Here is a 24,935-nt window from a genome sequence, read left to right on the forward strand (position 1 = left end):
GCTGGGAAAGGTGCTCAGCGACACAGAGCTATGGACCGCCCTGTGCTAGGCGCTGGACAAACCCGCCTACATGCCTCAGTCTCTCCTCTTTATGCCAACCCTAAGTTCTCAACCCTTCCCAAACCAAGACCCCCCCTCACACCAGGAATCATTAATTCACGCTGTAGGTTGGTCTGGTTGAGTAGGGGGAGAGGGGTCCCTTTGGAAGCCGGCAATGGCTCACTCATCACCACGTAAGGGTCATTAAGGGATGATGCTAAAACCATCAGCTCTGAGGACCCTGGCTCAGAAAGGCTGACACTGAAGGCCAGGGAGGCCATGTCTACACCACAAAATCACGGCAGCTCAGAGCCTCCGCAGTCGTTACGTTGCTTGTGCGTGTCACACTTTGCCCCCTGTGTCGGCGGTGCACATCCGCACCAGGAGCGCTTGTAACGACTGAACTGTCGATGGGGGGCACTGCGGCCCGGCTTCTGAAAGCCAGCCACAGTCGACAGAAGCAACGCAGCATCTGCACTGACACGGCATCGACCTTGACTCTCCACCGCTCGCGGAGGCGGCGTTACTAAGTCGGTGTAGCGGGCGAGTTGCGTCGGCGGGAGTGAAATTTTAGCGTAGACACGTACAGAGGTAGGTCGACGTGAGCTGCCTTGCATCACCCTAACTCTGCCGTGTAGCCCAGAGCAGAAGCCCAGCAGGGTTTTAAAAGACCAGACTGAAATAGGACTCATGACAGATAAAATTCAATGTCGGTAAATAATGCACACTGGAAAAAATAATCCCAACTCCACGCGAAAATGAAGGGGTCTAAATCGGCTGCTGCGACTCACAACAGAGATCCTGGAGTCCTCGTGGCTAGCTCTCTGAAAACACCCGCTCAGTGCTCAGCGCCCGTCAAAATAGCTAACACGAGGTCAGGAACCATTAGGAAAGGGACAGATAATAAAACCGAGACTACCACCATGCCACCAGGTAAATCCATGGTGCGCCCACGCCTTGAATACTGCGTGCAGTCCTCAAAAACAATCCGTTAGAACTGGAAAGGGTGCAGAGAAGGGCAACGAAGATGAGGAGGGGATGGAACAGCGGCTATGAGAGGAGAGATTAAAAAGCCAGAGACTGTTCACTTTAGAAAAGAGACGACTAAGGGTGCATATGACCGAGGTCTATGAAATCAGGCCTGGCGTGGAGACAGGGAGAGTGGAAGTGTTATTTACCACTGCCCGGGACACAAGAACAAGGGCTAACAATATTGAACTTCGGCATGCCTGCACCAAGTGTGATTGGGGGTGGGGAGAGGGACGGACAGACTTACGTCTTTAAGGTGCCAGACGTCATCAGCTCAGTGACTAACACGATGCATTTCTTCCCCTTAACTGTGGACTCCCAGGAGTCGTAAAACCGGACGATGTTTGGATGCTGCAAACCTTTTAGCATCTCTGCTTCTTCCTTGAACCTCTGCTGTTCTGCTTTGGTTAGCTTCCTGTCCTGGGGAAGGGGAACAACACAGACTCAGTCTCCATGCTCCAGACGGGCACCGTTCAGTTATCATTAGCTATTATACTGGGGCCGCACCGTGGCGCAGATCCTCCAAGGCAGGTAGGCGTTTAATGCCTTTGAGATGGACTCCAGCAGCTCAATCTATTCAACTTAACCAAGACACGGTAACGGGGTCACTTGGGTACGTGCAGGACGCGACATTTGTAAAGGGCTCTTCAATCTGGCAGACAAAGGTCTGCACAGTTCGAGGGCTGGAAGGAGAAGCAAGACAAATTCAGACTGGGCAGAATGCATAAACATTTAAGCCAGGGGAATTCGCCATGGGAACTGATTAGCCAGGGTTGTGGTGGGTTCTCCACCACTGGCAATTTTTAAATCAAGAGGGGATTTTTTTTTTTAAAGGAATTATTCTGGGGAAATTCTATAGTCTGTGTTATGCAGGAGGTCAGACTAGACAAGCACCGTGGTCCCTCTGGCCTAGGAATCTACTCATCTATTGCTCCCTTTTCAACTATGAAACCATGTGGTAAGCTTTGTCTACACTTGAAAGTTTAGCGGGATAGCTATGTGGGCGAGGGGTGGGATTTATTTTTTTACTGATATAGTTGTACCAGTAGAAGCACTGACGGGTTACACAGGTATAAAGATGCCTTATATTGGCATAGTAATGGGAACAGCTATACTGGGAGAGTGAAAACATTACAGCTTTTTAGTGTAGACAAGGCTGTGGTGAATACAGATCTATGATCTTAGGTGATGACCTCAGAGGCTAAACTCTTTAAGGCAGGGAGGCCATATCTACCTATATGTAAGACGCCCATAAAATCACAACCAGGATGATGCTTTTGGGCAACAGTTTTAGGTTCAGAGATTACGAAGCGCTCGGAGATCATCTAGTCTGACCTATTGTATAACACAGGCCACAGGACGCCCCAGAATTAAATCCCGGTTGAACTAGCGCAGATCTTTTAGGAAAAAAAACCCCTCTTGATTTTAAAAGTCCACTAATGGCAAATCCACCCAACCCTCAGTAAATTGTTCCAATTATTCACTCCCTGCCTGTTAAAAAATCCATGCTTTATTTCTGGTCTGAATTTGTTTCGTTTCACTGTCCAGCCATTGGACTTGGTTAGCCTTTGACTGCTACGCTGAAGAGCTCCCGGTCAATTTCTTGCGCTAATTACGTATGTCTAGACTGTGAGGGCGTCTTTTCGAGAGAGAAAAGTACACTTTTCAACCAAAACAGCAGGTGTGGTGGTGCTGCTCGCTCTGACGCCACAGCGGCTGCATTTAGGTCTGCGTGTTTGGACATTCGTACTCGGCGGTTATGGCCTGCAGGAATGCGCACACACAGACACACACGCTCACTCATGGATGGTGGGGAGAAAGTAAATAAAGAAACGTCATTGACTCCTTCCCGTAACACACGAGCCGGGGGTCGCCCAATGAAAGGAATGGGCTGCAGGTTAACACAAACAGAAAGAAATCCTTCTTCCCCCAACGCGCACACAGCCTGTGGAACTCGGGGCCCAAATGTTGTGAAGACCAAAAGTGTAATTGTTTAAAAAAAAAAAAAAAAAATTAGCCAAGTTCCTAACTTAGCCAAGATGGCCAGGATTGCCAGCCCATGTGCTGGGTGTCCCTAAAGCTCAGCCTATATCCGCTGGGTGTGTATCTGCGGCCCACTCCTTTGTGTGCGTCTGTGTGTGTGTGTACATGCAGACTACATCCTTTGCGTGTCCATCTGTGGCCCCTCTCCTGTGTCAGCGCATGTATACAGCCCCTCCTCTCTCTATGTTTGTGCGTTTGTGTGCACACACAGCCTACATCCTCCAGGTGTGTACCTGCAGCTCCTATCCTGCGTGTGTATCTGTCTGTGAGTGTACACGCAGGCCATATCCTCCATCCTCTGTGTCCCCGTGTGTGTGTGTATGCAGCCCATATCCTGTCTGTGTGCGTCTCTCTCTGCGTGCACACCATATCACGTCTGTATGTGCGCGGGTAGACCATATCCTCTGGCTTCCCGGCCCCATTCCCATCAGGCCTTAACCCCCGCCAGATCCAAACTCTCTCTCCGCTCTCACAGAACGGGTGAGGGGAGAGACTGGAACGCCCCAAGAACGCTTGTCCTCCCCCCAGGCACTGAAATGAGCAGGCCTTTCCCCGTTGTGTTTGTTCAGGATAAGCAGCCGTTAAACAAGGACCCTAGCGAGCCCACTTCTGCCATGCCACAGGTATCTACAAGTGCAGGATTAACGCACCAGTTGCAGCTTTATTGGATGACAGGACGGCGGGATCGGAGCAGAAAACGCCTGAGGCTTTGTTGTTAGAAAGCCGGGAGAAGGTGGCGTTAGCCACTTCTTTAATCGTTCCGAAAGGGGTCTGTACAGCCAGGACAAAGTTTCCAGCGCGCTTCAACCTCCTGGGCTGGATCTAACTCCGCCCACTCGGAAACTCAGCCTCAGTTCCAGCGGTTCGGAGAGCCCCTTCCCAGGGCCTGAGGTCCAAGCAGCTGAAACACACAGGGGAGCCCGGCAGCCCGACCCAAGCGCGAGTACAAGTGTCAGCGCTGGATCGGGCGGGCAAACAACCAGACCCCGCTGGGCGCCGGTCCAGTCAGCTCTCCTCCACTCCTTCTGCCCACGGGGCCAGGGTCGGGTCAGAAAGCGACTCGATTTCCCGGCCTCAGAGCGGGGCAGGTGGGCTTGGGACTGGGTCAGGGCTAGATCTTCTGTCTACAGGGATTCCTAGTTCTTTCGAGGATCAACAGTGCAGGCCCCAGCAGCTTAAATGCCTGCCATGGAGATTCAGGGCCTGTCTCCCATGCCGCCCGGCCCAAGGGAGGGCTTCCGCCTAAACATAAACTCATCGATTTCAGGGCCAGAAGGGACAACTGTGACCATCTAGTCTGGCCTCCCAGAGAACTGCCCTGAACTCATTCCTGGGGGAACTGGCGCAGCTTGATTTTAAAATTGCCACTGATGGAGAATCCACCACGGCCTCGGGAAGCTGCTCCAACGATAATTCAAATTCACGCCATTATTTCCAGTATGGAAATAGTTTCAACTTCCCACCCTGGGATCTGGCTTAGACCTTCCGCTGCTAGACTGAAGAGGTTCTTATTAACTCATTTCTGCTCCCCCTGTAGGAACGCAGAGACAGGGCTAAAGTCACCCTTACCCTTGTCTTTGCTAAGCTGAACACACGCTGCTCCTGGAGTCTCTTGCTCTCAGGCAGGTTTCCAACCCTTCAATCATTCTCTTACTATTCTCTGACCCCACCCCAATTGGTCAACATCCTCCTTGAACTGCAGGCACCAGAACCAGACCCAGGATCCCAGCAGCAGACCCAAGGTCTTCCCAGAGACAGGGAGGAAACTGAGGCATAGAGAAATTCAAGTGCTTTGCCCACGGTCATACAGGTGGCCGAGTCCTGAGTTCTTGACTCCCAGTCACAAGATCGACCTTTCCTCCTCTTCATCTGCTACTGTGCCTTAGGTTTTTTCTTGTTGTTTCATGGCAATTACAGCAACTTCAGAACTGGCCTGACAACTTTCCAGTGCTTACCAGGAAGTTTGTTTAAACGCTGATGTTCCTCTCTATCCGCCCGTTCCTGGGGGTAGCTCCCATTCAAAGTTTCCTCTCGCGGGTCACTTTGAGAGGCCCAGCGCTCCCAGCAGAACCTCTCAGGCTTTAATAAGCCGACATAAACAGTGGTCTAAGTGGCACTTAGAGGAGCTGATAGCTGGAAATGACCACAGGGCAATGAACCACTAGAGAGGGAGGCGGGCTGCTGAAAAGCAGGCGTTCATGAGTAGGCTACCCTCCCTGCTACACTTTAAAAGGTTTGATTTTCATTCCCCAAGGCCAAATATCACTTTAGCATAGCTAAGAAGAAAAAAAACCAATTAATCTCTCACGGCCCTCTGTGCCGCTACCAACCGAGAGTCTATCCCCATCCAGACAAGGCTACAGGGACTTGTTAAACACCGGTCGAGTTCCTGCACTGGAGGGAAAGGGGCTCAGGGGGCGGGAGGGAGGCCTGCCCCAGCACTGCATTTTGGACAAAGCTCTATAACGGACACCAATGTAAGCAAAGGGAGGGGGCTCAGGAATCAGACACATCTGAGGTTTTGTGGGGAAAGAGAAGCGTTCGTCTAGGTCTGGCACTGACGGGAGATATGCAGGAGGTCCAAATGCAGGAGATCCTTGCTGCACTGAGATGCTTTTCCGACTGCTAATCACCCATCGCCTCCGAGCACCTCGGAAATGGAGAGTCTTTTGTCCTCATGCAAGCATGCCCATGGAAGGATAGAACGAAGGCATCACTCAGCAATGCCACAGACCCTCCGCAGGCCAGAAAGTGGCCACCTGCTCTGACCTTCTCCTCCTGTATAAAACAGCCCGAGAGCTGCCCTGACATCATTCCCGGTGGAAGAGGAGCAGAGCTTTCAGAGATACACCTCATCTTGACGGAAAAATTGCCCGTGATGGTGAATCCACCACAGCCCTTGGGAAGCCGCTCTTTCCTTCCTTCCTGCTGGTTTTCCCTGTTAAAACGAGCCCCGTAGCCCCCAGCAGGGCGCTCAGGGCAGCGTGCCATAGTCAGAAACGGCCATAAACGAGCTCCACTTCCATGCCAGCCACCCTCTGTTTGAAGAGGGCCATGTGGTGACCCCCTTCCGTTTCTATCACAGAGCAAACCAACCAAGGTCTCCAAGCCCCCGGGATTTCTGTGGGTGGGTCTCCAGAGGGTGACCGAGAAGGGGGGCGGGGCAGCAAAGGGTGGTAAGAGTTTTCGATCCCTTGCCACCCCACTGATTGTTTTGCAATGAGCCTGCTCGGGGCAGTCCCAGATTAAAGAAGATGGGGTCCTGTGCACGGTGGAAACTGGGAGGGGGCCCCCCCATCTTCCTTAAGTTAGACAGAGAATCGCTTCTGCCCCATACTTTCCACACCTCACACAAACCCCCGAATGTCCCTCACACCCCAACAACCTTCCACCAGCCCCCTACTTACGCCAACAGCCCTCCGCATCCATCCCTTCACCGCAGCCTCCAACCCCATCACCCCCACTTACCCCATAACCCACCAACAACTCCCCCCCAGCCCTCCCCCCAGACCTTCCCAGCCACTCACTGGCCCCTCCTCCCCCCCCCCCGCCCGCCATTCCGCCCCAGGCCGTCTGCCTGCCCGCCCTCCCTGCACTCATGTGACTGGCACCTCTGCTGTCCTGCCAAATCCGAGTGAGCGGTGCTGTGATCTGCCCAGGGCCTTCTGTAGGCGCACCAAGGGCACACTGGTTAACCCGGGCCTGGCCAGGAGTCACAACTCACAGGGCCAGCCTCCCTCTGGTTTACTCTCTGCCTTCGCCACAGACTTCCCGTGCGACCTTGGTCAGGTCACTTTTGCCTCTGTGACTCAGCTCCACCCGCCCCCCGTGAAACAGCGACAGTGCGTCTCTATCCCAGCCGCCTGCAGCGAGACTCAAAGGCCACCGGCTGGGAGGTGCTCGGAGGAGAAAGCGAACGCGAAACATGCGTTATTGGACCAGCTCTAGGCCTGGCTTGCCTGTCCTCTCCCTGGATGACGACCCACCACAGACAGATGAGGCCACCCAGCAAAACACTGCTACGCACTGAGCCACACGCACGCACAAGGCGGCCAGCCGTGGAGCCTGCGGCCGTGGCGGGGTGGTGGGCTTGGACCCTGGGGGCTGGATTTTGCGGGGGGACCGGGTAGGCTGATGTCTGGGGTTTAACACAGGCCAAGATCAAGGCATTCAGTCACATTTCCTGCTTTAGGCCAGAGGGGAGCTGCCAGAGGGGCTGGAGAAGGAGTTCCCACATGCGGTATGCACAATCAAACACGGGGTCCAGCTACTTAGCATTCTTCACACAACCCCTTCAGCTCAGGGCCTCCTTCAGCCTGCCCATCAGTACGGTACGGGGGCAAGGATACTGTCCGGCTGGAGCAGTGACTGCTGGAACAGCAGAAAGCAGGTGGCTATGGCAGCCTCATTTATTCAACCAGCGCTGCTCTGAGCGGACACAGCCCTGCCTCGGAGCTCTCTGGATTCACAGATTCCAAGACCAGAAAGGACCATGGCTGACCTCCCAGATAACACAAGCCACCAAACTGCCCTGAATTCATTCCTAGCGGAATGTGGATGCACGAGGAGTGGAAAATCCTGACCAGGCTCGGCAGATCTAACTACCTGCACAGAAGATCAAACAAATTCTGAGTCTACGGTAACTATTCTGCCTCCCACTGAAGGAAAAAAACCAACACAACCAGCAACACACTGGCTTTTGCTGTTCAGCTCAGTTTTCCCCTGTAAACAAAGAGGATTTTCATTGGCAAAGGTCTGGCTTGCTCTAAAATGGCATATTCCCCTTCCCACCTGCATTCCCGGTCACTTTTTTATGAGGTCACCCACAATGCATTAGTATAGTTACTCTGCCCCAGGAAAGGAGGGAGGTCAAGATGACAATTCCTTGTGGGATTATGTCTCTTGGACATGCCAGTTATGGAGAATCTAGCCAGCTCCTGCAGAGGAAAAAAAATCAGCTTTTCAGCTGTGCTGAAAAGACGCTAAGAGCTCTAGTTTATGGAGACGTTATTCTAGATTATGAGGTTATAGCCTATCTGCAATATGGTAGAGCTGAGAAACCTCGACCGAGATCACAGCCCCGTTGTGCCAGGCACTGCCCAGACACACAGCGAGAGACAGTCCCTGCCCCAGCTGAGATCAGGGCCACATTGTGCTGGACACATCGCTCCTGCCCTGATGCACTTCCCATGGTAAGATAAGACCAAAGCTCATGTCATTATTAAAGACAGCAGTCCAATGCCTCAGAAGGCTGCAATCTGTAAAGTCATTACAGTCCCCTCCGCGAGGGACCTCATGTCCTGGGCAAATCCCAACTCACGGTTTCACTGGATACAGCGTCTTCTTTCACTTCCTGTCCTAAACTGGCACACTGCTTAGACACACCCAGGCAGGAAGGAGTGGCCTGAGCCATCCTGATATTCGTACAGTTTCAGGCCAGAAGGGGCCAGGCAGGTAGTTTATTCTCCTGGGTACCACAGGCCGGTGAATTTCACCTAGTTCCCCCATTACTGAGCCCAATAACCTGTGTTCGACTCAGGCATCTTCCAGAAAAGCATCCCCTCTGGGTCTGAAGACATTACGAGAAGGAGAATCCAAACACCTCCCTTAGGAAGTTGTTCCAATGGTTCATCACCATCATTGGGAAACACAGGGGCCTTATTTCCAATGGTCTGGTTTAACTTCCAGTGGTTGGTTCTTCTGCTTTACTCTGCTACATTCAAGAGCCCGGGGTTTTCCTTATGCGGGATATATCCTCTGACCTCCCCAGAGACTGCCAGGGTTGATTAGTAAGAGACCCGAGCTCTTGAATGGAGAGAGAGAGAGAGACATACACACACCCCCACCCCTGTTCTTTTTTGGAAAGAGGAGAGTTTGGTTCATTTTATGATTCCCATTTGCTACGCCAGGCATCCGCTTCCCCTCTGACCAGGTCTTCCAGGCAAGGTTGTGAGTATGTGTGTGTTTGTACAAGCCCAGCACAATGGAGCCCTGATCTCATGGGGGGCATGGAGAGAAATGGGAATGGGGGGGCACCCCGAGCCACTAGAATGGGGGGCCTTGTTATGGGAAATGGGGGGACTGGGTGGAGCACAGAGCCCTTGGCATAGGGAGAGATGGGAGGGCTACAGGGGGTGGGAAGGTGGCATCCAAAGCAGTTTGTGAGGGGTAACGGAGGGTGTGTAAAGGGGCTTGGCCGACAGACACTATGGAGTGCGTGACCCCCTGATGTTATTTATTAGGTGTATTATGCTAGCACCTAAGAACCCCAGTGGTGGCCCAGAACCCCTGTGAGTCAGGGGCTGTACGTTAGTATGGCTATTTATTAGGTGGGTGACGCTGGCTGGATGAAGGGGACCATTTGTGATATTATTTAATATCGATATGTCAAAATGACAATCATTCATGAGCTAGGCCCCGTCAGGCACTGTTAGAAAGGTTACAGTTTGCTAGGAATGATGATATTCTTTATGCGTACGTGTCATTTGTATGGGAGGTTATGGATGTGGTTGATGTACCTGTGTTTCAACTTGTACTGTGTTTCTGGGTGACACACCAGACAGGATGGCTGCAGCACTAGCCTGCTTAACGGCCCATTAAGAAAACTCACAGGTACAGTGGGCCCAGGGGAAGAAGCCAGGGCTACACCTGATGAGTCACCAGGATTCACTCATGTGACCCTGGACTCCATCTTATTTCGGTAAATTTCCACAAGCAGCCTGGCAAAGGACACAAAAGGCAGCTGCACCACGCCACATGGTCGTTAGTCTTCACCTACCTCTGAAATCAACTAGTCATCTGCAACTAAAGCTGTGAAACAAAGGACTGAGCCCCATCCAGGTACTGGATGTGCACCAGAGGGACCGTACAAACCTGCACACTCCACAATGCCAGTGAAAACGTAGTATATATGGACTTTCAAATCATTCGTATGTGTGTGATTGCCTGGGTCATTTAACATTGCCCTTATTGTTTGTTTCTTTCCTATTATAATAAACCTTTCGTTTTAGTCACTAAAGGACTGGCTGGCAGTGTGGGGGTTTGGGTAAGATCCACACTTACATTGATCTGGCAACGTGGCTGACCCTTTGGGGTCAGGAGACCCTTTTGGTGAAGAGCAGAAAGTTTTAAATAACTTCTCTCTTTACCGGACCTAGTGGCTGATTGGGAGCCAGAGACTGGAATGCAGTAAAGGAGGCTGCGTATGTGTTGTCGTAGCTTATTCCTGATAAGCTGTGTGGGGAATCAGAAGCACTGTTTGTGGCTGGTTGGGATGTCTGCTGGGAGAATCGGCTCTCCTTTTGCAGCCTCCCCTGACCTTGGCATTTTCAGGTGGTCTACCCTAGGCACGGACGGGTCACAAAGTGTATTACGGTAGCACCTAGGAACCCCAGTTGTGGCCCAGAACCCCATTGTGCTAGATGCTATACGTTACTATTGCTAATTATTAGGTTATTACGGTAGCGCCTCAGAGGCCCCCTCACAGACCAGGACTCCACTGCGCCATGCGCTGTACAAACGCAGAACAATAAGATGGTCCCCATTCAAATAAAACAGGTGGAGACAGAGACAGACAGACACAAGGAAACAGCGATCCAAAATCGGGCAGCGTGCCGGGCGGCGGTCTCAGCCCATCAGCCAAGGGGCCGGGCGGAGGCTGGCCAGGGGATCACTGGAAGAGCTGACAGATGTAACAGAACGCTCGCTGCGTGGCCTGCATCCGCACATGCCTCACGCATCGCCCGCCCCAGGCTTCCACAAACCTCGAGTCAAAACCTCCCAGGACTGGGTTAAACCTCAGACAATCCTAGAAACGTCGGGCTGGGAGAGATCTGGAGAGACCATCCAGACCAACTTGGACCATCCCTGACAAGGGTTTGTCCAACCTGTTCTTAAAAACCTCCAAAGTCGGGGACTCCACTAGACATCCAAAGGACAATAAACGTTGGGGAGAGAAGGGATTCTTGGCTTTCTGGTTTCGGAGCCTTTATGGGTCACGATTCAAAGCATTTCCCTGCTAGAAACTTTTTTTTTTTTTTTTAAATGAAAAAGGCAGCTGAGAATCTCACATTGTCACATGAATCCAGGCGCTGGGGCTTTAAGGACCATTGAATGCACCACAGGCCACGGGGCAGATACAGTAGCGGAGGGTAAAGCTCATTTCATAGTCCTCAGAGCTGGCTTCACTGTCACGCCAGACAAAGCCGTTCAGAATCCTTTCAGCAAGCTGGGCAGGGGGAGGGGTACATGACACAGCTTCTCTGCCCTCACCTCCCCCAGGTAACCTTTATAGGCCTGCTGCCAGGGCCGTTCCTTTAGCCCACCCCACGCTGACTCAGCTGACGTCCCTCTCCCAGCAATGTTAAGCCCCAGGACAGGTGACCTAGGAGGCTGCGGGATCCCCGTCACCGGAGGTTTTTAAGAACAGATTAGACACAGCCTGTCCGGGACAGCCTAGGTACCCCTGAGCTTGTCTCAGCACAGGTGGACAGTGCGATTCCTTGTTCTGCAACCATCCGGGCTTAAAGGAGCGATGTCCCCACAAGAGACGAGCGTCTGACAGTCCGCTGAGGTTTCATTTTTAAAAAGCAAGCAGGAGCAGAGAGTTAGCAGACTAGTAGTAGTAACTGGCTCTCACGGATTCCCAGAGTCCCAGCCCAGAATGGACCACTGGCATGAACCGAGTCTGCTCCAATCCACAGGACTGCCCCACGATAAAATTATACAGCACTTTTCACCTGCAGTGCTCACCGCATTGCACAGCCTTGACTTGTCACGACACCCCTGTGAGGCAGGGCACAGATGGGGAAACCGAGGCACCAATCGGCTGAATGAGGTGCTCAAGGTCACAGCCGGAAGTCTGCGATGAAGCAGGGAATCCCAGGCCTTAGGCTAGCAACATAATCCTTCTGCTCTATTTATAGACTCAGATTCCAGGATTGTCACGGTCTGCGCATCACTCTGAAGCCTAACAAGCCTGCGGAGCCAGGGGTGAGCAATGGAAACAGCTACAAGCGGGTTCAATCGCCAAGTTCAAGCCCCACTGGGATTGATAGATTCCAAAGCCAGAAGGGATCATGCTGTCTGCTCTGAAATCCGGTACAACACAGGCCATAGAACATCCCCCAGCCAACGCCCAGGGCGGATCTTTTAGACGAACGCCCCATTCCCGTCCTGGTTTAAACACTCGCAGCCTGTTTCCCATCCCAAGAATATCTCAGCGGTAACTCGACCAATCGCCACCATTGCTCTACAGCTAATTTGCACGCACCACTTTTCATTGGCTACTGCAGAGGGTGGCTCACTTGTCCCAGCTGTCTCAGCTCTTACAGCTCAGGCTTCCACCCTGTTTTTACATAATCACAGGACTCCAGGCGCTGGAGATGTAAGAGAAAACACACCAGTTATGGCACAGAATGAGATCCGCTGTACTAACCTGCAGCTCACACCAGGCCACCTCGACCCACGTCTCGGTGTCAAGCCCTTTGAAGACGGTTTTAAAGGCCCCTCGGCCCAGCTCGATATCGAACTTCAGGAAGCGGCCGCCGGGGGAGGTGGCTACTGCTTTCATCTCTGCCTCCTCTTCAATCTCCTTTTTGGTCTTCTCCTTGGAGGCCTCCGAAATGGCCTTGGAACCCACCTCATTCCTGGCCTCCTGCCCCAGCACACTGGAAGAGAGCTGGTCCCCTCGGCGACCGTCCGCGGCTAGCGGCTCCTGCTCCTCCCTGGGAGACGGCTCGGCGGCTCTGTCCTCCTCCATGATCTCCACGCTCTTGCGGAAGAACCGCTTCCGTTCCGTGGCACCCCCGGAGGCAGGGGCGCCGGCGGGCTCCATGATCAAAGCAGCCTCGATGGTAGGGATCCCGCCATCCAGAGAAACTCCAGCAGGTTTTTCCGGATCTTCCGTGCTAGTCGGCTCGCCGGAGTCCGTAGCCATTGGTATCTTTCCCGTGTCCTCCCTCCTCACACCCAGCACATTGTGAGTGGCGACGTTACTAGGGCTTACTTCCTCTCAGAACATCCCCATAGCAACCTGAAAGGAGAAGGCAAGAAGGGGGCAAGAATAGGATCATTTCAGATGGTAAATCACAAAGCAGCCACCAGACATCAAACTCTCCAGGGGTGGCTTCTCCCCAGGCCCAAATTCCCTTCAGCTGAGCCCCGGGCAACGAAGGAACGAACCGGGGAAATCGCTCAGCAATGCTCACCTGGCTCCCTCGGCCCTCCCCCTTTCAAACTCGCTAGTTAGTATGAATTATTTGCATTGTGCTCATCTGATTCCCCTCTCCCCGACCGAAATCAAGGCCATTGCTGTGCTGTACGCCCCCCTCCCCCCGACCGAGACCGCAGCCCCCTCATTGTGCCAGACACTGTACAGAATCCCCAAATCAATATCAAGGTCTTTTGTTTCACGGGGCGCCCTGGTGGCACTGGACAAGCCCTGACACAGCTAGCGGCCCCTCTGCACCAGATGCTGTGCAAACACATAGCAAGAGATGGCCCAGGCCCAGAAGAACAAATGAAGGGTGAGAGGGGAAACTGAGGCACAAAGGAGAAAGGCGATATGCCTTGCGCATCAGCAGTGGAACCAGGAAGAGAAACTCCCAGTTCCTCAGACCTCAGTAAACATCTCCCCCCTCTGGATTTCCTAAAATGTGTTGCCTCAGCCATGCCAGCCTCTTAGCTTGTAAGCTTTCTTGGCCAAGGGGCTGTATTTATTTTCTGTCTCGAGCACATTATGGACCCTTAAGTAATAATTGCTAACCAAGCCCAGCAAAACCTGGGTTTCCAGACAACATGAAAGCACAGCAACTGCAGGACGCAAGCATCTGGATGCGGTTTTGGACGTTTGAATTTTTAAAGAGCTCTCACACAAGCGTAAATTTCGCAGCTCAATGAAAGCGCATTTAATCATTTAGAACGCCGGACCAAGGAAATGTTAAATGGAGAGATGAATTAATGGACTCCACTCCAATCTCCACCGAGAGCACCGCCCGCCCTGGTCTGGAGAACACTGCGTTATGACAACGCTCCATCGGGTGTTCATACCAGGGTCAGTTCTGGGGTCTGCCTTTGTAAAAGGATCCCAGAGCCAGGGACAGAACCCAGGAGTCCTGGCTCCCAGAGGAAACAGAATTAAGTTCTCTGGCCTGTGTTATACAGGAGATCAGACTAGATGACCTAACAGTTCCTCCGGGTCTTAAAGACCATGAATCTACTTCGCTTCCCCGTGCCCCAAAAACCACCACGTGCACTCTGCAGCCAAGTCCTCTCTCTTTTTTTTGCAGCTACAATCTAATTCTGAAATTTCCCAGAGGCTCTTCCAGGACAAGCCGCTGCCACCTTATCAGAGCAGATGCTGGCAACTTGAGACGGCCACTCAGAAAGGGGGTCAGTTTCAGCGCACAGTGCTACACCAACCGCTGACGGGAGCCTATCGGCACGGCAGGGGCACAGACAGCAGCCCTGTGCCCCCAAGAGGCAGGGCACGGTGGCCCCTGAAGAATCAGCACTTCCAATTCCCCTGTGTACGCAGTGTGAAATTCAGAAAGAGGAAGCACAGGGCTGAATACCCGGGAAATCCAACAGCCAGAGCTGGCTTGACTGTGGGACAGTGATCTCATGGGATACTTCAGACTCCTCAGATTGCAAAGTTTCATTGTGTGCGCCTACAGCCTCTAGCTCACCAGGGGATACTGCAATACTTACTCATATTACTGTACCACAAAAGCCAGCGCAATATCCCTTCCAGAATTGTCACCACTCCTTCTACCAACTCGGATAGCCACGTAACGGTCCAGTCTCTTCTCTGGACCTGGCTAACTGCTGGTCTCATCACCTTCTTGTGGCAGATTTCCAGTCATTCGCTGCGTGGAAGAAGCATTTTAGCTTCCTTTTCACTTCATTGAATGTCTCTTCTGGTGTTAAGACACAGGGAGAACAGAAACTCTACGCCTACCTTCCCCATCCCAGTCTTTATTTCAAATCCTTTCATCATGCCCCTCTTATTCATAGACAAGAAGGCCAGAAGGAAAAACTCATCTAGTCTGATCTCCTGTACAACAAGGGCCATTGAACTTTCCCACCCTAATTCATGCTTGAACTACAGCAGACCTTTTAGAAAAACACCCCCTCTTGATTTTAATATTGCCACCATGACTCTTGGGAAATTGCTCTAATGGTTAATTACCTGCACTGGTAAACATTCATAGCAAAAGCCAGCCCCCAGCCCAAAGAGCTTCCGAGCTAAACTGGAGAACTGGTCTGAAGTCAATAAGAGGGAATGTCTGTAAAGACGAGCGCAAAGTACTACTCTTCGGAAGGAAAACATTAAATCCACAATGGGTAGGCAGCAGTACTGCAGAAAAGGGTCGGGGGTTTTTACTGGATCGTAAACTGAACATGTGTCAACAGTGCGATCAAACAAGGCACGGGTCATTCTGGGATGTATTAACAGGAAAGTCACATGAAGGACACGGGACGTCATTGTCCTGCTCTAGTCAGCACTGCGAAGGCCTCCGCTGGAGTACTGTGTCCAGTTTGGGACACCACACCTTAAAAAAATGTGAACTAAATGGAGAGTCCAGAGGAGAGAAACAAAAATGGTCCGAAGTTTAGGAAACCTTTGAGAGAACTGGGCATGTCTAGCCTGGAGAAGAGAAGGCTGAGGAGGGACACGATAAGAGTCTTCAAATAAGAAAGGGTGGGGATTGATAGTTCTCCATTTCCCCGGAGGACACGAAGACATCATGGTCTTTTTGCCATCCTTTATTTCTTTATGTTCATGTTAGAAATCGGGGACATTCAGGGCTCCCCAGGACCAGCTGGCACTGATTTAAACACAGTTGTCCCCTAGAAATCATAGAAATCTAGGGACCTTGATAGGTCGTCTAATCCCGTCCCCTGCACTGAGGCAGGACTAACAGGGGTTTGTCTTAACAACCTCCAGTGATGGAGAGTCCACAACCTCCTTCGGTCATTTGTTCCAGTGCTTAGCCAGGGAGTTTCTCTTAATGTCTAACCAAAATCTCCCTTGCTGCTGTTTAGGTCCATTATTTCTTTCCTGTCCTCGGCACAGAAGGAGAACAATTTATCACCCTCCTGTTTAAAACCACCTTTTATGTACGTAAAGATTGTTATCCTGGCCCCCTCAGTCTTCTCTTCTCCAGATTAAACAAACCCAGTTTGGTCAACCTTCCCCCCAGGTCCTGTTTTCTAGCCCTTTCATCACTTGTGTTGCTCTCCTCTGGACTCTCCAGTTTGTTCACATTTTTCCCAAAGTGTGCTGGCCAGAGCTGGACGCAGTACTCCAGCTGAGGCCTTCCCCTGTTGAGCAGAGTGGAAGAATTACTTCTCACGCCTTGCTTACAATACTCTTGCTGATACAACCCAGATGATGTTTGCTTTCTTCCCCCCACAACAATATTATATTGTTGACTCACATTTAGCTTGTGACCCACGATAACCCCCCGATCCTTTTCTGCAGCACTCCTTCCTAGGCAGACATTTCCCATTCTGTATTTCTGCAGTTGATTGTTCCTCCCTAATAAGCAGGAAGCAGCACTGTTAGCGCATTTCATTCGAGTTACTTTGTCAGGATCATTTTGAATTCTAATCCTGCCCTCCAAAGCGCTTGCAACCCCTCCCAGCCTGGTACCAGCCGCACCCTTTATAAGGCTGCTCTCTATGCCATTATCCAAAGCATACACGAAGCTATTGAACGGAACTGGACCCAGAACAGATCCCTTGTCCACATTAAAGACAAAAGCACTGCTACCTCCCGGGGACCTTTTTCTATTTCAGTGGCTTTCTCCACACAGCAGCAGACTGAAACCCAGGAAATACGTCCAACGGAACAGCAGCACCAGGGCACGGCTCCACAAAAGGGTTTGACTTTAAAGAGCCACCCATTCCCACAGGTGGCAATGTCACAAAAATTCCAGCCCTGTGGTTTTAAACTTAGATGCCTTTTCTTATTCCTATTAAAGCAGTCCAGGCGAGGTCAGGCTCTCGTTTGGCCAGGAACGGCATAAACACATAACCTGACTGTAAATGCTTCAGGGTAGGGCGCATTTGTACCGCTTCTAACACAAGGGGGACCCTGGTCTAGCTGACCTTGTGCTCCTACTGCAGTGTAAGTGGTCACAGAGTCACAGATCGTAAAGTCAGAAGACAGCACTGGGATCCTCCAGCCCAACCGCCTGCAGCCCTGAATTCCCGCCAAGTTGAACTAGAGCAGATCTTCGAGAAAACCGTTCCCAGGCTTCATTCGAAAATTGCCAGCAATGGCAAATCCAGCACAGCTCTTGGCAAGGCGTTCCAGGCCTTTCCCATCACCGTGAAAAATGTGCGCCTTACCACCAGTCTGAAATGGTCTAGTTAGATCTGGTTATACCTTTGGGCTGCTAGATTGAAGAGCCCATTGTCAACTTCTTGTTCCCCGCGTAGGTACTTACAGCCTGTGATCAGGTCCACCCTTCCCTCTATTAAACCAGAGAGGCTGAACTCCTGGAGTACCTCACTCCAAGGCTTGGTTTCCAACCCTTACATCGTCCCCATGGCTCTCCTCGGAGCCCCTCTAACTGACCAACGCTCTTCTGGAATTGTGGACGCAGGACCCCAGCAGTGGTCGTATCCGTTCCAAATTCAGAGCTAGTTCTGCTCCCACTCGAGACTCCCCTCTTCACGCATCCTAGGCTCATATTAGCCCTTTTGGGCCTCAGCATCGCACTGGGGGCTCAGGTTCAACTGATTCCCCACCAGGACCCCCAAGTCTTTCTCCAGTTAAGAAAGAGTAACAAGGAGACCGTCCTTACCTTGACAGCCTGCAGTCTACATAGACAAAGTGGGCAGTGGGTGGAGGAAAACGGTATCACGCCATTTTACAGATGAGGAATTGAGAGACGCAGAGATCAAGGACTCGGAGCTATTCCAGAAAAGCTACTCCATTTTTGAATTCACACCCTACCCTAATCCAAGTCATCTTTCAAGTGCAGAGAAGCCCCTGTGTGAGGCAGAGTGGGGTTTGAACCTCCATCTCCCAGCTCTCAAACTACATCACAAAACCATCTTTCCTCTCTTCGCTCAATCCTCACAAGACAGAGGGTACTGCAAAAATAAATACACCAGGGACACCACCTTGCTGAGGGAAGAGCCTGGGAGAAGAGGAGATGGGATATGCCACAACACAGAGAGACAAGGGATGCAGAAAGCGTACCAGCCAACTTCATCTAGTTAGAAAGATCCAAGATCTACTAATGGTGCGGAAAGTGCAGGGGGTGAAAAAAACAACAAAACACAGGATTCGTAGATTTTAAGGCCACAACAGACGGTTAAGATCATCTGTTCTGATCTCACGTATAACTAAGCTGGGCAGAGTTTGATCTTTTTTTTTTATTTCAACAGATAAGGTTTATTTTTAAGCATATTTTTCTCTTTTCATCCATTTAAATTTTCAAAGTTGTGCAAAATTATGGGTTTTAAGCATTTCTTCTCTATCCATTTAAATTTTCACAGTTGTGGGAAATGATGAGGGAAACAGGCAATGTGGGGGGCAGACAATAATGACAGCAGCTGTTGAGATTCAAAAAGTTCACACTTTATAGCCATTAAAACACAAACTGTCAGCCACACGTCAAAATACATCAATATCCTGAAATCAAGCTCTAATGTGTTCTCAAACAGCATTTCTCTTACCTTGCCTATCGGTACATTTTGATTACTAGCGATGGAAATATTTTTCCGAGAGGTAGAGGAGGAGTGTGGGCGGACAGCAAAAAAATTGATGTTCACGGACACTTACAGGTAAAATCTAATCCTTCCAAGACTACATATAGCGCAGGCCTTAGCAACTCATCCAAATCAGAGTAGGGTTCTCCTGCTATGAGAAAAGCAGGGTGATCTATTGGGTAGGGGCCCGGATTGGTGAGGGCTACACCCAGTAGGCCAGCGACAGAACCCAGGAGTACAGCACAGTGCTCTAGCCACTACGCCACGGTCAAACGAGACATAGACTCCCATCTGGGAAACAAAGATCGTAGGCCGTACTCGACTCTGAAAAAGACTTGAGGGCCACGGTGGCAAATCAGCGGAACACGAGCTCCCAGCATGACGCTGAGGACAAAAGGACAAATGCGATCATGGGCGGTATAAACAGGGAAATCTTGAGAAGGAGCAGAGAGGTTCTATGATCTTTGGATTTGGCTCTGGTGCGATCGTGGCTGGAATCCTGTGTCTACATCCGGTGTCCGTAGTTCAAGAAGGATGTTGGTAAATTGGGGAGGGTTCAGAGAAGAGCCATGAGGATGATTCAAGAGGGAGACTCCAGGAGCTGAATCTGGTTAGCTTAACCAAGAAAAGGTTAAAGGTTGACATGATCAAAGTCTACATACCTCCACAGGGAACAAGTATTTAATAATGGGCTCTTCAATCTAGCAGCAAAAGGTCTAGCACAACCCACTGGCTGGAAGTTGAAGCTAGACAAATTCAGACTGGAGAGAAGGTGTACATTTTTAACAGCAGGACTTAACCATTGGAACAGATTACCAAGGGTCGTGGTGGAGTCTCCATCATGGGCAATTTTAAAACCAAGATGGGATTTTTTATTTTTTTTCCTGAAAGATCTCCTCTAGTTCAAACAGGAGTTATTTTGGGGAACTTCTAGTCTGACTTCTCTCATAACACCGGCCAGAGAGGATCATGGTGGTCCCTTCTGGCCTTGAAATCTATAAGAACAATTGCACTGTTTGTTCTTAGGAAAGGGGCAGCAAAAATAATCACTAGCCCCAGGACCCAACTGGAGAATATATACTCAGGTAGAAAGCTGCATATTCTCTCTCTCTCTCTCTCGTGCTGCACGCACACACACAAGACCACCTTGAGCAAATCATGAAGATACAAATATCTGAAATGTACTGAATGGAAAATCAAAGCAAATTCAAGCCATTCGATCAAATGTTTGGCATAGGAACAAATAAGTGGGGGCAGCAGAGCACACCATAAAAATGCTCTAAACAGTTGCAGGGAAGACATTCTAATTATTCTGCGTGGCACTTTGAAGCTGGAAAGAGCTGCAGAAATGCAACACGTTGTGATTAGCAACCACCATGGCAAAATAGAACAGAAGAGAGGAAAATGTGTTATCTGCCAAGGCCAACAATAGAAAACGGGATTCAAACTAGAACGGTGTTCAAAGAGAACTAGATAACTTCCTGGAGGACAGGTCCATCAGTGGCTATTAGCCAAGATAGTCAGAGATGCAACCCATGCTTTGAGTGTCCCTAGCCTCTGACTGCCGGAAGCTGGGAGAGGACGACACTTGAGGATTGCCTGTTCTGTTCATTCCCTCTGAAGCACCTGGCGCTGGCCACTGTCGGAAGACAGGATGCTGGGCTAGATGGGCCCCTGGTCTGACCCAGCATGGCCATTCTTATTTGTTTATCCTGCAGAAAGGATGCAGAACAGCTGTCGGCACACAACACGTGCTCAACTGTTTGAAGGCCACATCAAGCGGAGCCTGAACTCTCTCTCAGTGGCAAATAACTCCGTTTACACACAAATAATCCCCATTTGGACTTTACCAAGCTGGTCCTAGTCTGGCTTTGTCGCTATTATTTCTAAACACCCTAGAATCACAAGCCTGTGTTACACAAGCAATAGTAACAGCAGTGCCTTAATCTGTCCTCCCCTACAGCGATGACTGTGAGGACCTAGTTAATACACCACATACCATCGTCATTTAGAGCCAAAGGACAAAAAGCAAGCTAAGACGACTGACTGGATTTTTGATTTTTGTTTTTCAGACAGGCTCTAGTTCAATAGGAATCGTTATGGGGAAAGTTCCACGGCCTAGGTTGTACAGGTGAGACTAGATGATCACAGGAATCCCTGCGGGTCATGGAATCTATGAATCTACACATTTAGAAAGAGGTCACCACTCAGAAGCAAAACCGTGACAAATCCAAGAATTCAAACTGCAAATAAAAGTGCCGACTGAGACAACTTTGTGTTTAAAGAGCTAGCCCCAAATTCTTGTCATGGCTGAACAATCAAAAGCTACGGAATGGATCAGCACGACCGCGTTTGACTAAGAGCTGTCATTTCTGGCTAAGTCAAAAGGTTATTACAGACTAAGCCATTTTCTTTCACTTTAAGCAAACATTTCAGCACGGATAAAGGCAGAGAGACATCAGTGCACATTTGTTTTAACACCACTCCTCGAAATGAGGTGCTTTTTGTAAGACAGAAACACACCATGTGGGCATGTTTCCCAAATGTAAACAGCAACGTTCCCAAGTATTTGGCGACACATTTCTCCATATAGGGAAGACGGTGGTCTTGATGTGCTTTTTGTACATTGGTTGGGAGTTAAAGTTAGACAAATTCAGCCTGGGAACAGGCCGTACATTTTGAACAATTAGCAGAATTAGCCATGAGACCAAGTTAACAAGGGGTACGGTGGAGTCTTCGTCACGGACCATTTTGAAATCAAGATGGGATGTTTTTCTCAAAGATCTGCTCTAGTTCAACCAGGAATTAATCCAAGGGAGTTCTCTGACCTATGTTACAGAGGAGGTCAGATTCCTGCCTGGCCTTGCAATTTATGAGTGGGAGTGGTATAGTTACAGTAACACAATATTAGTGTGTGTGGTAATACCAGCAGAAAGACACCTTGCACTGGTCCCATTCCATTTCTTGGACAGGAATAAGCTCTGCTGATATAACCGCATCCACCCTAAAGCGCTGTACCACTTTAACCATCCCAGTATAGGTAAATGCGTGTGTAAAGACGACCTTATACATTCAGGAAGTTGTAACAGGCCCAGTTTACAGATGGGGGAGGGGAAATGAGGTGCAGAGAGATTAAGTGATTTGGCCAAAACAACAGAGGTCATCAGTGGCAGAAAAAGAACCCCGGTGTCCTGGCTCCCAACGTTACTGACCTAAACTCTGTACCGTGGTTATTATTTATTTGTGCAGAGGCACTGGCTGGGGGCCCGAAGCGTCAATCGGGACCCCACTGTGCTGACTGCTGGACAAAGACATAATGAAAAGATCTAAATGAGCCCTGCCCTCCACTTCCAAGTCCTGGCTCCCATCCCCTCCTGCTCTAACCCACTAGACCCCACTCCCCTCCCCGAGCCAGGTGTAGAACCCAGGAGTCCTGGCTCCGCACAACACTTCTAACCCCCACCCAAATTCTGAATTTTCCCTCTTTAACTACAAGATTGTGTCACTTTTCTGCAAAGATTTTTTTCCCTTCTTTAGAAGACATATCACAACCCGAATTATAAACTCTCCCCCACCCACAAAGTACTAGGTCAAATCCTTCCCCTTCATGTCTCAGTCAGTACAGTTACTACTAATGCTACCATCAAATTGGAAACGTCACCTTCCAGTCCTTTCCAAGGAAGCTTTGCCGATGCTCCTGCCCGCTGGGAGATACGGGGGCTGTTTTCTGGAAAACCAAAGCACACGCACAGAAAAATGAAAAAGGCTGACTAACAATTTTCCCTCCTCCTTTGAGAGATGTCTGAGCTTCTGATTAGCTGAGCACTGAAAGAGCCAGCTAAATACAATGCAAATCACTTCTGCTTTCACTTTGATGTCGGTGTCTCCAGCAACGTATCACCAGCATCGTTTTGTAGCGCACAGGTCCAGAGAAGCCCTCTGGATCCTCAAGTCAGTCTGAGCTTCTGTATGGCACAACGGGTCCCATTTCACACAACTTCCCCGACCCCGTGCCCAACCCCGGAATTCGATCAAAGCATTTCAGCCAGACAAGGATCCCAGGGACCGCGGATCCCTGTGGGGACCTGCCACTAATGACAGAAATAAACAGAGACAGGAGGGTTGCTGCAGGCATCAGAGCACTGGCCTGGCGCTTCGAATACCCAGGTCTGATTCTCTGCTCAGCCACAGCCTTCCCACAAAACTTGAAGGTGCAGTTTTTGTACTGGTGTAACTATTAGACACAATGGGGTCCTGGTCCCTGCCTGGGGTGCTGAGCTGCTACCGTAATACACCTAATATAAAACGTACAGCGCCCAGCACAATGGGGACTTGGTCCAGGACTTGAGCTCTCAGGCACTGTCATAATACACCTAACATATAATATGCAATGCCCAGCACAGTAGGGTCCGGGTCAAACTCTGGGGCACTGAGCTGCCACAGTAATATACCTAACGTATAATGTACAGCACCTAGCACAATGGGGGCCTGGGTCCAGGACAGGGGCTCTCAGGTGCTACCATAATTCGCCTAATAAATAATCAGGAGACGCTCCACACACAACAGTTGTACTGTTGTAACTATAGTCCTACGGTGAATGCAGTTATATCAGTACAAACATGTTTTATGCTGCTATAACTACTCCTGGATGGGAAGGGACCAGTATAAGACACCTCTGTACCAGTATAACAGCTGCCTTGTACTGGTATACCACTGATGCAATTGTGATAAACTCCCCGTCCCTGTGTTCCCCCCCCCCCGCCAACCATCCAGCTCCATATTAATTTATTTCTTTGCACTAATAGGTTTGGATTCCTGCATTCAAATTCTTTCCATATTGGTCATCTGATATGTGGCTGCCACCCCGACTTGCGAAGCCAGTTTACCCAGAGTCCCCTCTCGGCGTTGCGAAAGCCACAATACCTTCCTGGCTTCCCGCTGTCTTTCCAAGGCCGTTGGCTACCAAGCAACTGAAATTCCAAGCCGGAGGAGATTTCGTCTTCACTAACGTGACCCAGATATCAACATCTGCAGCGTCCTGACCTCATCAGTGGCAACAAGAACTAAAACTGGGGACCACAAGGATGGACTCGATCAGCAAAGCAGGCATTTTAGCAAGACATGACATGCACAATTTAAGGGACCAAAAAAAAGAATAACCCAAAAGCAAACACGTAAGACAAACATCCTTAAGAGAATAAAGGTGAACACCTGGCACTTTCAATCTTTTATGCAGAAACAAGGAATAGAACAATTTATTTTCTGCGGTACGACACAGCTTAATTTTAAAGCAAGCCTCCTTCCCACACACCCCTTTCCCCTAAAAATCTCGCAGGGATCCTCCACAAAAAAACTGGCATGAGAGCATGGTGTAAATTACAAGAGGACGGCACAGTTATAAAGAACGGTTCTCAGCAGCCATTCAGAAACTAGTGTTTCCTTTCGGAGATCAGCTGAGCAGGGAATTGCACTCCACGACCTTCACCCCAAAAATAAATCTACGTGAACGACAAACGCAAGCAAAAGGAAATTGTTTTTAAAAGGAAACCACCACCTCCCCAGAGCAGATGAATCTGGGCTGCCATTAAAAAAAAAAAAAAAAAAAAATCTGAGGAGGTGGAGGAAGAAAGCTACAAAGCCACACACAAAAGGTCTTGCAAAAAGCTGCAGAACGTGCTATGGGGTACAGATAGCAAACAACAGAAGCCACATTAAAAATGGGGGGGCTCAACTCTCCATCCAGTGATTCTGTAGCAACATTTAGAGGCAGGAGTTAGAAAATTAAAGCAAAGATTCTTTCTCTCCCCACCATCACCGTAAGAGTAACATCGGATTTCCACATGCATCTCCCAGCAGATAAAAGCACATACACACACCATAAATAAATACACCTGTTTCCCCAGCACACACTAAATAACTATCTGTCTCACACAAATAAGCACACTAATGAATCATCCTGCCAATCTATCCCACCCACCACAGCTCACAAAGAGAGACCCATAAAGCCTCCACCCCCTCCCCAAATCCCTTGCTGGATCCATTTTGCCCCTATTTCTAACCATGTTCAGCAGAAAGAGAAGCATTCCAGATAGCCT

At 50.0% G+C, this 24,935-nt stretch overlaps 1 protein-coding gene across 1 annotated transcript in view; it reads right to left on the minus strand.

Annotated features, from left to right (window-relative positions):
• WNK3 (WNK lysine deficient protein kinase 3) overlaps positions 1 to 24,313 on the minus strand; it is a 58,136-nt gene extending 33,823 nt beyond the window's left edge. Inside the window, exons 1-4 of the mRNA XM_067552332.1 lie at positions 23,764 to 24,313; positions 22,502 to 22,567; positions 12,548 to 13,144; positions 1,316 to 1,488 (exon numbers count right to left, since the gene is read on the minus strand). Of these exons, the coding sequence (XP_067408433.1) occupies positions 1,316 to 1,488; positions 12,548 to 13,048 (674 nt within the window). The 5' untranslated portion in view covers positions 13,049 to 13,144; positions 22,502 to 22,567; positions 23,764 to 24,313. The remainder of the gene's footprint in view (positions 1 to 1,315; positions 1,489 to 12,547; positions 13,145 to 22,501; positions 22,568 to 23,763) is intronic.
• Positions 24,314 to 24,935: the final 622 nt, after the last annotated feature.

The sequence above is a fragment of the Emydura macquarii genome, unplaced genomic scaffold (genome assembly GCF_026122565.2).
Source record: "Emydura macquarii macquarii isolate MOO-44397 ecotype Brisbane River unplaced genomic scaffold, CSIRO-AGI_Emac_v2 contig_1386, whole genome shotgun sequence".
Classification (NCBI taxonomy): domain Eukaryota; kingdom Metazoa; phylum Chordata; order Testudines; family Chelidae; genus Emydura; species Emydura macquarii.